This window comes from Australozyma saopauloensis, chromosome 3 (assembly GCF_035610405.1).
Source record: "Australozyma saopauloensis chromosome 3, complete sequence".
Taxonomy (NCBI): domain Eukaryota; kingdom Fungi; phylum Ascomycota; class Pichiomycetes; order Serinales; family Metschnikowiaceae; genus Australozyma; species Australozyma saopauloensis.
Genome location: NC_086133.1, coordinates 1,314,850 through 1,328,105, shown reverse-complemented (window position 1 = coordinate 1,328,105; position 13,256 = coordinate 1,314,850). Strand labels below are relative to the sequence as shown.

The following is a 13,256-nucleotide window of genomic DNA, read 5'->3' as shown; positions in this document are numbered from 1 at the left end:
GAATAAATCTCCGCCGGAGTTCCACGTGGAATTCCACCGAACCCCCATTCCTTTTTCTGCCTATATATATGGACCTACTCCCACCCACCTCAGGTCGTGCCCCACCTAAACTCGCGCGAGATAAAATTTTCACCTTTCACGTAAAACCATCCATAATTCAACCTCTTCCTACAATTACACCATGGTTTTAGTTCAAGACTTGTTGCACCCTAACGCCGCCTCCGAGGCCCAAAAACACAAATTGAAGACATTGGTGCAGGCGCCCAGATCGTACTTCATGGACGTCAAATGTCCCGGATGTTTGAACATCACCACCGTTTTCTCCCACGCTCAAACCGCCGTTGCCTGTGATGGATGTGCCACTGTGTTGTGTTCTCCAACCGGTGGTAAGGCCAAGTTGACCGAGGGTTGCAGCTTCAGAAGAAAGTAGAGAGTTAGAAGCAGACCAGAGAGAGATAGCGTTTCAGACGGTATAGTTTCACTTCCGGGAGTGCAGCTTCATGCACTTGTATCATAGACAGCGTTCTGTAGCCACAGATTGCTGGGGTATATATATAGGTTAATGTCATTTAGTCATTGGAACAAGTGTAGTAGTTAGTAGTCTGTGGGCATGGTAGACGTAGTTCAAAGATAGTTATTGCAAGGGTGAATTGAGGAGTGGAGCTGGGACAATGATTTCGTGGTGAGAATTTAGAATTGGCTACGATCCAGAAGCAATGGGTGCATACGAATTGGCAGAGGTTTACAGTAGTTTGGTGAAGCTACTATCGCACTGTAGCTGGATAATTCTTAAGATCACAGTTCCGTTTGTCGATTCATAGAACAGAGTAATTGAAGTTTGATGAACCTTCTATACTTGGCTCAGTTTGAATTAGGATTGAGATACGCAGAAATTGCTCGGTTGAAGGTTTACGTAGATTTCCTATGCATTATTGTTAAAGATTGATTTGTTTTTCTCTCTTATTATTCAAAGAGTTCAACGATGTTCGAGCTTTAGTCTTACAAATCCCTCGTTGAACAATCTTCTTCCTCTTCTCTTTAGTTCCCTACAGGCTCTCTCACCCTTCGGCGCCGTCAGTTCAAACGACTCAAAGCCCCATTGAAACCAATGAATATGTCATAATCGTCTTTCATATTCAAACATTGCAATCAGACCAAACCTCATGTACATATCAAAATCGCTTTGCCCATCAACTGCCAAGTATGCAGCGTATCCAGCAGAAACGGTGATAAGCTACACTTCTCGAATCCAAATTAATTTCCCAATATATATACATGAAATCTCCCCTATTTACCCTCGTACTCCCGCGGATCAACATCGAAGTTGGCCCGCTTACCCTGGCTACGATACTTCTTGGTCTGTTCTAATCCCGTAGCGATTTCGTCATAAACCACCAGGGGATCCTCGAAATCATCCAACAGAGCTCCGGTTTTCTTCTTCATCATCTTCTTACGTTTTTCCTTGCGTATGGCCTTGTTGTTTGTGGCCGCCAATCTCTTCAAATTGTCAAGCTTCTCGGCGCTAAACTTGTTCTTCACCACGACGGACTTCTTGCCCAACGCCCAAAGATCTCCCTGCTGCACCTTACGTGCATCATGATAGGTCTGCTTGCCCATACTCTTGGGAACTTGCCAGATTTCAACATGTCCCGATGGCGCACACATCCTCAATTTGACGTTGTTCTTGATCTTGACAGGATACTCAATGACCCTCGGAAGATCACCCGATGTATCATTTTCATAGTGATGCTTGCGGAGATTCTCGATTCCACGAATGGTCTCGACGTCGTTCAATTCTCTTTTCATGATCAAGTATGAGAAGTTTCCCGACTCAGTATTTCCACTGTTGTGACGTCCAGATCCTTCCAAGTCCTTAAGACTGCCCTTGGAGACCTTGTCGAACCCGAATCCGTCATGTGCACGCTTGTTCCATGCCGAAGCCAAGAGCTTTCCTTTCTTGAGTTCCATGGTGTACTTTGGGCGCTCGACAACTTGATCGAACGAACAGAAGCTGAACCGATGCTTGTGGTTGGAGATCTTGTAGAACTTGGGGTCTCCCAATTGAAGTGGGCATTCTCCATGATGTGGACATGGAGCCACTACACTGAGGTGGTAGTCAACTGCATCTTGGGGAAGTTCTGCTTGAGGTTCAGTTTCTTGAGCGTCAACGGGAAGTACTTCGAAATCAGGATCGTCCTCAAACTCGAAACGAAGATCCTCCTCAGATACCTCACCATGCTCCCTATTAATTTCTGCTTCGAATTCAGAGATTTCTTCACCAGAATCCTCCTCGTTCATAAGTGCCCTTAAAGCATCCAACTTCTCAAATTCTCCTCGTTTCTCCCACTGCTCGATTTGCTCCTGCCTGGAATTTTCATCCATTTGCTGGATTTCCTCCAACTCTTCCGCATCGAGCTGCGCAAGTAGCTCCTCTTCGTACTTGATATGTTGGTCAGTGATAATCTGATCCTCATGTCTGAGTTTCTGCGGCTTGATGCTGGACCCACGGATGTAGGGACGAGGAATCCGGCCCCGCTCACCCTTATGCGACTCTGGACGGAGCATGACCTGTCTTGCTCTAGCAATGACCTCGAAACCGAGGGTGTTTCCACGTTCGATGAGGACCAAATGGCCGCCTGGCAGCAAAAGCCCAAGAATCATCTCAAGATTGACATCGACATCCCGCGGGAAATTGTACTCCCTGGTAAGAAGCGATTGATTAACGATAATGAGGTCATATCTCTTGGTGGAGGCAAGCGAGTCTCTAAGTTTGGTGCGAATCTGAATTTTGGATGTATTGACTGGGCCAATGAAGTCAGAGGCATCAGCAACGTCCGCTGATTTTGATGAATTTGACTCTTCTTTCTCAGCCGCCTCTTCTGATACATTTGATTCTTCTGTCTCAGGAATTTCACATATCTGTCTGGACAAGAGAATCTTGGCACGCTTCTTCATTTCTCGGTTGGCTCTGCCCACCACATAAACATCCTTCTCAGCGGGACTGAAATCATCGCCCATCACCTCATTTAGCGCGATCATTCCTGTAGCTGGTCCATAGCCAATGTCCAATATAGACTGAGGATTGAATCCATCTACACGTTTCTTCAACTCGCTCAAAACACGATACGCATGCAGGTAATTCTGCAAAAACAATGCTGCAATGTGCGCATCCACATCAAGACTCAGCGCCGGCGCCTTTTGGATCTGTTCCTTTTCAACATTAATGAATACTTCAGCAGCTCTCTGACGGAGTTTGGCCGGAGATACTGCCGCAAGAATATTTTGGCTGATGGCCCGCGCTATGAGCGGAGGCAACGCTATTATATTCTGGTCAGTTTTCGCCTTGAGTGTTTCTGGATCAAGTCTAGCTTCTTGTGCTGTGGAACCATGAATAAATGATCCGTCCGGATTTCTGAAGGGCGACATCAGGGAATTTAAGCCCTCGTCATGTTCGAGAATGGTTCCTGTCTCGGAAATAAGCTTTCCAAATGTGTTTCCATGTCTGTTCTCGGAAAATGGCAATACTTTAGAGACTGATTCAGATTTAAGCAGGTCTGCATTGGGGCTGCACTTGGCAACATGGTTTCGAGCCCCAATCAGGAACATTCGACTGCATAACGCAATATCTGAGCCCAATTTTGGAGTCACTAATCGCCGTATTCGTTGCATGGTGGCGGAGATGAGTAGGATTTGGAATAATGTGGAGATGTGAACTGAAATTTCGCAGCCAGTCACGTGACACGTCACGTGAAAAGTCTCCAATCAGAGAATGTCTATATTGCCGTTTCCCAAGTCTTAAAAAAATAATGGCAGCCTTTGGGAGAGCTCTAGTTGTGTGAATTTGTCCAATTACCAATAACTACTTATCACAGCGATTGTTTCCGATCATAAAAACTGCAGAGCGCAAAAACCCGTGCACCAACCTATTACACTGTATACTTTCAAAATCGAATCTTGATCCACAAAACCAACATCCAAAACCACCGCCATGTCCCGTATCCTCATCTCGATCACAGGTGCGGCTGCATACATGTATGCGCAACACACTCCGGTTTTGAACGAGTCAAAAAGACGCTTCTACGCCGAAACAACCGATGTTTCGACTGTCCCCGGAAATACCTCTGAAGAAACACAATTGTTGGGTCCTCGTGAAGTTGTGGGTGGCATGACGGTTCGCCTGACGCCAATTTTGGAAGGTGTATTCGAAGCCGCACGCAAAACGGTCGAAAACTCGTTTGAAACGGTTGAAAGCTACGTCAACGACGGAAAGACTTCTTTGTATGCAACCGAGCGCCAGGTTCTGGCCACCGTGCAGAGCTTACATCACCGGTCGGAAGATTTGATGCCCAATGCCATCTATGTGGCCGTAGCAGCACTCACAGGCCAGATTATGGCCCGTAATAGGGGATTTGTAGCCAAGGCAGTTTTGCCCGTAGGACTCGGATTGGGAGCGTTCAAGTACTTCTTGCCACACACTTTTGCGCACACCACTGACTTTGTATGGAAGGCGGAACAGCGGGCCATGCCTGGTCTCGCTAGCACGCAGGGCGCTGCTGTTGAGAAGGCTGAGAAGTTTGCCAAGACGCTCGAGGAGTCTGCGGTCAAGGGACAGGAGAAATACTACAGTGGAGTGGAGTCGCTTCAGCAGAACGTACGCAAGTTCACCGGTTTGAACTTGAGCGAGGAGGTTTCGGACAAGTAGAGCAGGAACGGAACGTGGGTGGGAATAGAAGAAGAAGGAAGAGGACTTCGTCGGGGAATTTGGAAGAAAAATACCGAGTAAAACACAGCAAAAGTAATTACCACGAAAACCTTTCCAATTTCCCTACTTAGGACTACCTTATGTGGACCTATTTAAGATTGTACAAACAGTGGTGTGGTCTCCCACCAGTACTACCCAGTAGCAGAGACCACCCGGCGCCAAACGGCACACAACACATAAATATACATATATATTCGTATCCTCAGTAACTTTAGAGGCGTGTGATCCAAAGCTTTACCTTTTCGTGCGGAAAATTCACCGTTTTTCACTTGGCGCCGTGCTTTCTTTTCGAGCCAGGCTCAACTACCAACTCCACCACGAAAACCGATGAGTGGACCCAACAATTTGACTCCAGTCAACTCAATCTTCGAGCATCGACGAGAAACCGCCTCGCTTCTACTGAATGCGTATGCTTTGCTGCGTCCAACCACCGCTGTGGTGATGAGAATGCTCAACAAATTAAACGTCACCAGGTCATCCTCCACTGAATCCGGCAAGAAGATTAAGGCATCAGATATTCAGAAACTCATTGATAAGTTCTGTCGCCGCCAACGCAAGTCGCACGATTCGCATAAGGCTCTTCTACTGGCTCTCGAAGACTGGCTGGCTGACATACCCTCCCATTCCACGTCCGAAATGGCCATGGAGCTCGTCACACTCATGGAAGAGATTTCAAGTCTCCATGCAAGCCATTCCGAACTCTTAAATGGCTTGAAGGTTCAGCTTGGCTCTGTGGCCACGAGAGAAGTCCGTCAACATACTCTTCTCCGGAAACACGACCAGCTCCAGCGCTCGCATGAGGCAGTGGACATGAAGCATGGACCTCAATCAAAACAGGCAGCTATGGTAGTTGATGAGATCGAGGAGAACGAGTACAATCTCAAGTTGATCGAGCAGCAGTTGGCCAGAAGCGCAAATACTGGGTTGACTGAAGTGAGTCTCGAGTACTTGAAGTGGTTTCAGTCCGCATTTTACAACCTCCGGAAAAAATCCAACAACCTCGCAAATATCTTGAGAGAAAACGAAGCCGCCATGATTGGCAGCGCCAGAACCTTCGGTCTTGACAGCGGAAAGGCCTTCGATGACCACTTTAGCTCGGCGAAGTTGAGCCTGGCTACCTTGCTTGAGCCGGAGCTTCAGAGAATAGGCGCTGTTGCTGCTGCTGTTGGTGGCACGGCTCTGTATGGTGGCAAAAGATCAGACTCTGATGGCACTTCCATGCTCAAACATGGTGGGAACAGGAACATCCACACCGAGCCAAAGAGAGAAGTTTACGAGAGCCGCCACGATAGCCACTTTGCAGAGACCTCTATGAGACAGGCTGCTTGGCCTGAAAACGAAATGGAAGGGTTGTTCAAGGGAATGGAAGGCTGGTGACTGCCTTCAAAACTCACCAAATCAGTTAGTAATACAACGAGATATATTATGATGCAATATTCTATTATTTACAAGTGCAATGCTATACATGTATGCGGGCACAACCGACCAGGTTGTTATGCAATGCTGTCCTGGGTTCCTTCTAGATGCCTAAGGACAGCGGAGATCAGCGGAACCTTACAAGGTATCCTTAAATATTTTCTTTCCGATCTCATATGAAGAGACCATGATTGCACACAGCGGAACCACTTTCATCACCCGAGGTGCAAAGCCACCATACAACGCCGAAATGCCCTCCTTCTGGTAGATGGTATAGAGAAAGCGGAACATCGATTGGCGCAACTTGGGCTTCTTGTCAGCCTCTGCCTGGATCTGGAGCCGCGTTTTGCCAACATCAAAGGGGTTGGTGCAGAGCGCAGCTATCAGTCCGCCTAGAGACCCTGAAAGGAAACTCACCGTGAAGATTTTCCAGTCTTCTTGCTTTTGGGCATGGCTATCGAAACTCACATCCAATGCCTTACCAAACGTCTTCTTGAAATACTCGTAGCTCAGCCAGTATATACCCAGAAATGGCACATCGCGCCAGAGCGTGATCTTTAATCCACGGAACAATGAGCCGACACCGTGTGTTTGCACCAACTTCGCCAGATCACGTATCAACGACACGAGCACCTTGCTGCGTGCGCCTGCGCCCGCGTTCCCGCTCAAACTGTCCGAAGGAATGGACTGGAACCGGGTCTTCAAGAGCTCCACTGGAGAAATGACCGTGGCGGCCATGACTCTCGCCAAGGACCCACATAGAAGCGGGGTGATGACCGGCAGCTGGAAAATAAATCGGTCACGAATATACTCGTATCCGGTGAAATAGATGATGTTGGATGGTACAGCCATAAATAGCGTGAGCGAAAGTCCCCGCCAGAGCGCACGAACGCCTTCATTATGGGTGATGCTCATCATTCCTTGGAACGTGCCGGTGATCTTTGGACATGTCTGCGGAGAATTACAATAGTGCTGGTTTACCCAGAACACCTTTGGTGAGAACAGGTCTAAAACAGGCAGAACTGGCGCCACGCGCTTCGGAAAAGCGCCATTTTTTGCCAGCGGCTCGCAACAGCCCACCGGTGGCTTCATGACCTCCTGCTGCTGCATACGGATTCGAACCACATCGAATGGCGTTACTGCAAATGAGGTGATAAGTGATCCGGAACAGGCCGAGATCATCTTTTGGAAAGCGGAAATCTCGTAGGTGGGGCGCCCCTGCGATACGTGGGGGTCCTCATCTTCAATAGCCGCGGCCAAGTCGCTGGACATTGGCATTTTGGCAGGATGATTTGTGTTTCTTAGTATGTGTAATACTGTGGGTGTGTATACAGCGTGGAAATTTATGGGGGATGGGAGTAGTACTTCGGAGTTCCTGCAGAAAACGCCTTCAAAATGGCCGATCTCGGGATCTCGAAAAAAATATCGAGATTGAAGATTGGATTTTTTTTAAAAAAAATTATTTTTTCCTCTTTAATTGTCTGATGTATCTTCACTTTATGTTAGATCGATCCAATGTGAGACGTCTGCCTGCAGTACCACCTCTACGAAATTTGCAGCCACTATACTCAATTTGCTTGCGGCAATCTGCTACATTGTGTGACAATCCTGTAGGCATGATTATTTTCTATTGCTATATGGCTTCCACTTGTAAAGTCCGCTCAGTGTACAATCCTCATCAATACTCGGAGACAATGTCTGTACACGAGTAAACATTGATGTGCCCATCTTGGATGTAATTGGTGGCAATCATCATCTGGTGTGGATGAAATGCTATGCTAGAAATGTAGTTTGAAGTTCTGTTGGTGAGATATGTGTCGTGTGGGTTCTTCAATGTGGCCACGACGTCGCCGGCGGTGGTCCAGATGTTGACGCTTTTAGAGCCAGTGGTGATGATTGGTGCATGTTCGTGAACATCTGCGGCTCGAATATTTCTCTCTGGACTGTTGAACGAAACCACTGGGTCCGAGTTACGGATGTCCCACAAGTTGATGTATCCGTCTGCAGACGTGCTAACCAACTCGCGGAATCCTCCTCTTTGCATGTGCACATTTCTGATCGCTCCGCGACCCATGTTCTTTGTTCCGTTGCGTCCTCCCTGCCAGACCTTGACCATGGACTCTCGTGTGTCGAGTCTGCGGTCATACACTCGAATCGTGCCGTCTTCGAAGCCCGCCACGAAAATGTTGCCCGCAACCTGGTCCGACGTGATGTTCGTGATTGACGACGACGACCGCGCAGGGATATCAGCGATACAGAGCTCTCGCGGCGCATCCCAAACTCGGATGATCTTGACGTCTCCACTCACCAACAACGAACCCCTCGACTGTTGCCAGTCGCTGACAAGCCCGGAGATTCTAGACGTAAGAAGTAGATCCGTCAATGCACGCCACGCAGTCACAAGCTGCACTGGCTTGTCATCATCGTAGCCCTCACAATGGAAGTTCTTGTAGATTTTGATGACACCATCCGAAGTTCCAGTCATGACCAACGGCAAATCGTCTTCGTTGAGAAATTTCAAATCCGTGATCTTGGTACCGAATGGATTGCCATTGGAGAATTTTGTGACCATGTTCTTTTTTTCCCAATCCCATACGCTCACAGTGTCCTTCTCGTCTGTACATACCAACATCTTTTCGAATTGCATGAATCGGAGTAGCTTTGGTTGTGTTTTATTGCTCAACACAGACAACTCGCGATTCCAATCTCCGCGGATAGCAATTTTCTTTTGAGGCTGGGTTTCTTGGATTGTTTGCTCGTTACGGTTTCTTCTCCATAAGCGCCTAACATACTCTTTTGATCCGGGCTCATCAGCCTCACTTTTGGACATTTGCGGCTCTTGGAAATACTCACAACTGTACTCGAAGAATCCAGACGAATCGGGTAAGTCTGGTTCAACGTCGAGGTTCCGTGCAACGTACCGTGGAGTTCTTGGCTTGTACTCAGCGCCATACTGGCTGGGAATTGTTCCTTGATTGAGAATACGAGTGAATTTCTTGATCTCATTGTCCTCGTCAATCTGGAAGGATTTGAAAATGCTAGCAATACCAAGAGATTTGAGTTTAGAAGTGATTGAAGAAGCATCTGAGTTATCTTCTTTGCCAGGGCTTGATCTATTCAAAGTGCCAGAGCTTGCAGCATTTCTGAGAGGCGATTGATGCGCACCACTATGTGTTCCGTTTGCGACTCCGTTTCCGTTGCTGTTTGACCGATTGTGGCCGTTCATGCCGTTTTTGTTTTGAAGTGACATTGGTTGGCGACTGACGATTGGCGACGCCTGGAAGCTATCTGAGATATTGGTACTAGATTTGCTCAACAAACAGTCTTGCATTTCTTGCACCAAGTCACCCAATTCACTCATGCGCAACTTCACCATGACGCCGTCAATGAGAGTTTCTGCTAACTCTTTAACTTCGAGATGTGGATCTTCTGAAAGAATTAGAAGCGCTTTCCAAACTGAGCTAAAGATCGAACCATAAGCCGGGGACTTTTTGCGGAACTCCTGTAAATTGTTAGGATTATCAATCAAAACGATTTCCTCCTCTAGCTGATTGAAGGCAACCACTAAGAAGAACTTCTCGTACACCTTGATGAAGCGGTTGATGAAAAACACAATTTCTTTTCTCACAATGGTCGATCCGTCTCCGAGAAGCTTAAGAATCACATTCGCAAACTTAGAGTCCTGTTGCTTCAACTCATCCTTTCTCAAATCGGAATTGATGCTGATAGGAGGACCATTTTGCCTCTGGCCAGACATCACAGTTGAATTGGTGGAAGAGGTATTCATTGAAGTCGAAGCGCTCATTTGAGAGCCTCTCGAAGGTTTTTGTGGCAGATCAGAAGGGCCCTCCAGTGGTTCTGTCAAGAATGTGGTGAGGGCCAAGATGATTGATGTTCTCACCTCTGGAATTGGGTCGTTGACAAGCTCTAGAAATTTACTCAAATATCCATCTTTGTAAATAATCCATTTTCCGTCAGGGTATTTCAGCCAAAGCTGAGACAAAAGCAAGCAACACCACTGTCTGAGCAATGGGTTCTCTGAGGTCGCAATGAAACGAAGACAATTGGTCACCAACTCGATAGAGAAACAGAGCCTTTGTCCGTTTTTGAAGTCTTTGATGAAGAGTGTTAAGATGAAGGCACTCATAGCTTTATGATCGTCGTTCACAAGCACATTATTGGCAGGGAGAGCGTTCCAATTTACAGCAGCACCACCGGGCGCACCAGGCGCGCCGATTTGGTTCTGGGGTGTGGTGTTTAGGATCAAATAAAAGTAGTTGTAGCCCTTGTCTTTGCAGAGCTCCTGTTGGGTACTTTTGTAGTCTATGGCCATGATTCTGGCCCATATGAAAATGAGCACTGGCTTTAATTCTTGCGCAGGACTTTGGAGAAGTTTGAGGACATATGGAAAGATACCGATCGAGAGCGACAAATATACTGCCCATGGTCCCAAGTCGAGGAACTTCGAGAGGAGAATCAAAGCACGCAAGCGGTGCACTTGAGAAAGAAGGACCTGCAACACGATAGGAAGCTGATCAGGAGGATCTTTTGTGGAGGCACCAGAATACTTGAGCCATATCTCGAATGCAGTGAGCTGTTGCTCAAAAAAGGTTGAATGTTGGTAGTTCGATAATGCTTGAGGGAGGGCCGCCGCCGAAGCAGTTGCAGACGCAGATGCAGACGATGCAGCCGGCGGTCTCGATTGCTCCAAGGAGGCGTTGGAGCCTGCTGTTGAAGCCGACGGTCCAGAAAATGAGCCGCCAGTGGTCGGTAGTGAATCTGAGTCAGAGCTGGCAGTATTATTCTTTATTAGCTGTGCGAAGACCTGGTCAATGGCGAGATCCCAAGAATCCCACATGGGGTGATGACGTACAGACTCAGGGAGTGGTGGATCACTCACAGGATTGCAATTGAGATGTGGCATGATACGCTTTGCTAGAAGGAAATTACGGAATAGAGCCGCGACCATAAGATCCTGACGAAACAATCTCTTGAAAATGGGCCTCGAAAGCGAGGTCCAAGCAATTGTGTCTGTGATCGCAGTGAAGATCCAATTGAGTTCACCAAGCGGTGTTCTACGATCAGTGAGTTTACCTGGAACAATGACGCTTCCACTAGAATTGCGAGGAAGCAACAGATAATAGCTATCCTTGAGAGGCAGCTGCATAATGAACCATTTCAAAGAAATATCGATCGGGCATGTTAAGCAGCAGGTGAACAAATCGGCTGGCAATGCAGGGCTCATCGGAAGAATTTCATGGGAGCGACAAGCAGCAAGTTGTAACAGGTCAAGGTATGCCAGGGTAGGAGAGGGAGCGCTCTCGTCGTGATTGCCTTCATTATCGTCATCAATACGTTTTTGAACGAACTTCTTGAAGTTGTGTACTATGTTTCCTGCGCTATTGCAATCGTAGACAAACACGACCGGCGCGCCCAACCAAGTCTGAAGATCGTACAAGCTTATGGGAATATACTGTGTGTATCCTCGGTTAAACACCCAGATCTCTCCACTGGCGGTTGGTTGGGGTACACCATGACCATTGTAGTGAAATAAAATACGTTCATCTTTCGCCAGACGACGCAAAGTGTTACATAGTCTTTTAACTTCCTCCACACAAGGATCTAGCGACTGCTTATAGCGAGTTCTCAAGGAGAGGGTCTCATATTGTGCCTGGAGACTCTTTCCAATGGCCTCTATGGCCTTTTTGGTGTCTGTGTATGCACCTGGATCGCACCAAGCCTCGAGTTTGGCACATGGATATGTTTTCATGACGTCCGGGGGGTCTACGCCCAAATTTAGACAAAGAACCACTGCTGCAGCGATCGTTTTCTGGCGTTCTTTCATCACTTTCCAGTCCACTATTGGCTGGTATGTCTTGGCATGCGCAGGCAGCCGTTTCTCCGCGTCCAGAAGCGGCAGACCATTCGCATTGTGACGCTTATCGTCGAAATAGATGTAGAAGTTGTTGGCGAGCGACGAGAGAAACTGTTCTGAGTTGTAGTCTTCGTCGAAACCATGGCGCATTTTGGCGTTGAGCGCCTGGAGTGGTTTGGGCCCGAAATAGACCAACTGCGACGCCATTGCGGTCTCTTCTGCGGGCTTTTTCTGGTCGAATTTCGCTGAATAAGCGGTGGTTGGTGTTGGATGGGATTCAGGCGGTAAGATATATGGCCTCTACTATCTGCAGGAGATATTGATTAGAGTACCGAGTTGAACAGAGGGGATTATCCGAGGACTGTGATGGTGCAGGGACATTTCTGAGGCGATTTTTGGAGGATTTTAGGTGCGGATTCCAAGGTCCTTTTATGTTTTTTGGGTTCTGAGCCTTGGGTCTGGGTTAGGGGGTATGGATCAATATGGAGCGTAGGTTATGAGCGAATGATTTGGATAATAGTAGATGAGGAGTGGAATCAGATAGAATTTAATGTTTTGTGTGATTCTGGTTTTAAAGGGGTTGATCTATCGCAGGCTACCTTTGATCGGTTCAATTGGGTTTGGTAGTGGGTGGCATATCTCGGGTGAAGAAGACTGAGTCAAAATGATTGCAGGCAAAGATCATAGGTATTGATAGCGATGAAAGGTTCATCTTCTGAATTTGCCGCTCATTAAATGTAGTGGTCTATTCAGGATCATGTTAGATACCTTCATTTTGCAGCCAGTCCATATTCTACACAGATTTCTAAATGGAGAGAAAGAATATACCAAGGATATTTTGGGGGTATTCTATTTGAGTTTGTGTGTATTATATTTTCAGATAGATGTATCTTGTGTCCAAAAGATGCTAATAAGCGAGTGAAATACACCTCCATGGTCATAAAATGAGCCATTTCTATATTCTATGTTCAGAATTTCCCCTTTTTTAGTCAATCCTACGTTTAATTAGAATCGTTCACTCTATTTCTCCCTCTCAAAACTGGGATCTGCTTCAAGAACACTGTGCAAGATGTTTCAGAGCAAAAAAAGACTTCGTACTCAAACAGATAGAATAAAAGTACAAAATAAAATTCATTTCGGGCCCTTTTTGCGAGATTTCTCCGTGTGTAGAGATATCAATGTCCCAACATTGAAAACAATAAT

At 47.0% G+C, this 13,256-nt stretch overlaps 6 protein-coding genes across 6 annotated transcripts; 3 read left to right on the top strand and 3 right to left on the bottom strand.

Moving 5' to 3' along the window:
• Positions 1 to 181: 181 nt before the first annotated feature.
• Positions 182 to 430, top strand: PUMCH_002756 (uncharacterized protein; the record flags this gene model as incomplete). Its single annotated transcript, XM_063021751.1, has 1 exon — positions 182 to 430. The coding sequence occupies one exon, from the start codon at positions 182 to 184 to the stop codon at positions 428 to 430; it is 249 nt and encodes an 82-aa protein (XP_062877821.1).
• Positions 431 to 1,287: 857 nt separating this feature from the next.
• PUMCH_002755 (uncharacterized protein) lies at positions 1,288 to 3,669 on the bottom strand (the record flags this gene model as incomplete). The annotated part of the gene is made up of 1 exon (XM_063021750.1): positions 1,288 to 3,669. One exon carries the CDS (start codon positions 3,667 to 3,669, stop codon positions 1,288 to 1,290), a length of 2,382 nt encoding a protein of 793 aa, XP_062877820.1.
• Positions 3,670 to 3,988: 319 nt separating this feature from the next.
• On the top strand, positions 3,989 to 4,702 carry PUMCH_002754 (uncharacterized protein; the record flags this gene model as incomplete). Its single annotated transcript, XM_063021749.1, has 1 exon — positions 3,989 to 4,702. The coding sequence occupies one exon, from the start codon at positions 3,989 to 3,991 to the stop codon at positions 4,700 to 4,702; it is 714 nt and encodes a 237-aa protein (XP_062877819.1).
• A 387-nt stretch (positions 4,703 to 5,089) lies between these two features.
• Positions 5,090 to 6,139, top strand: PUMCH_002753 (uncharacterized protein; the record flags this gene model as incomplete). The annotated part of the gene is made up of 1 exon (XM_063021748.1): positions 5,090 to 6,139. One exon carries the CDS (start codon positions 5,090 to 5,092, stop codon positions 6,137 to 6,139), a length of 1,050 nt encoding a protein of 349 aa, XP_062877818.1.
• Positions 6,140 to 6,316: 177 nt separating this feature from the next.
• PUMCH_002752 (uncharacterized protein) lies at positions 6,317 to 7,456 on the bottom strand (the record flags this gene model as incomplete). Its single annotated transcript, XM_063021747.1, has 1 exon — positions 6,317 to 7,456. The coding sequence occupies one exon, from the start codon at positions 7,454 to 7,456 to the stop codon at positions 6,317 to 6,319; it is 1,140 nt and encodes a 379-aa protein (XP_062877817.1).
• A 400-nt stretch (positions 7,457 to 7,856) lies between these two features.
• On the bottom strand, positions 7,857 to 12,260 carry PUMCH_002751 (uncharacterized protein; the record flags this gene model as incomplete). Its single annotated transcript, XM_063021746.1, has 1 exon — positions 7,857 to 12,260. The coding sequence occupies one exon, from the start codon at positions 12,258 to 12,260 to the stop codon at positions 7,857 to 7,859; it is 4,404 nt and encodes a 1,467-aa protein (XP_062877816.1).
• Positions 12,261 to 13,256: the final 996 nt, after the last annotated feature.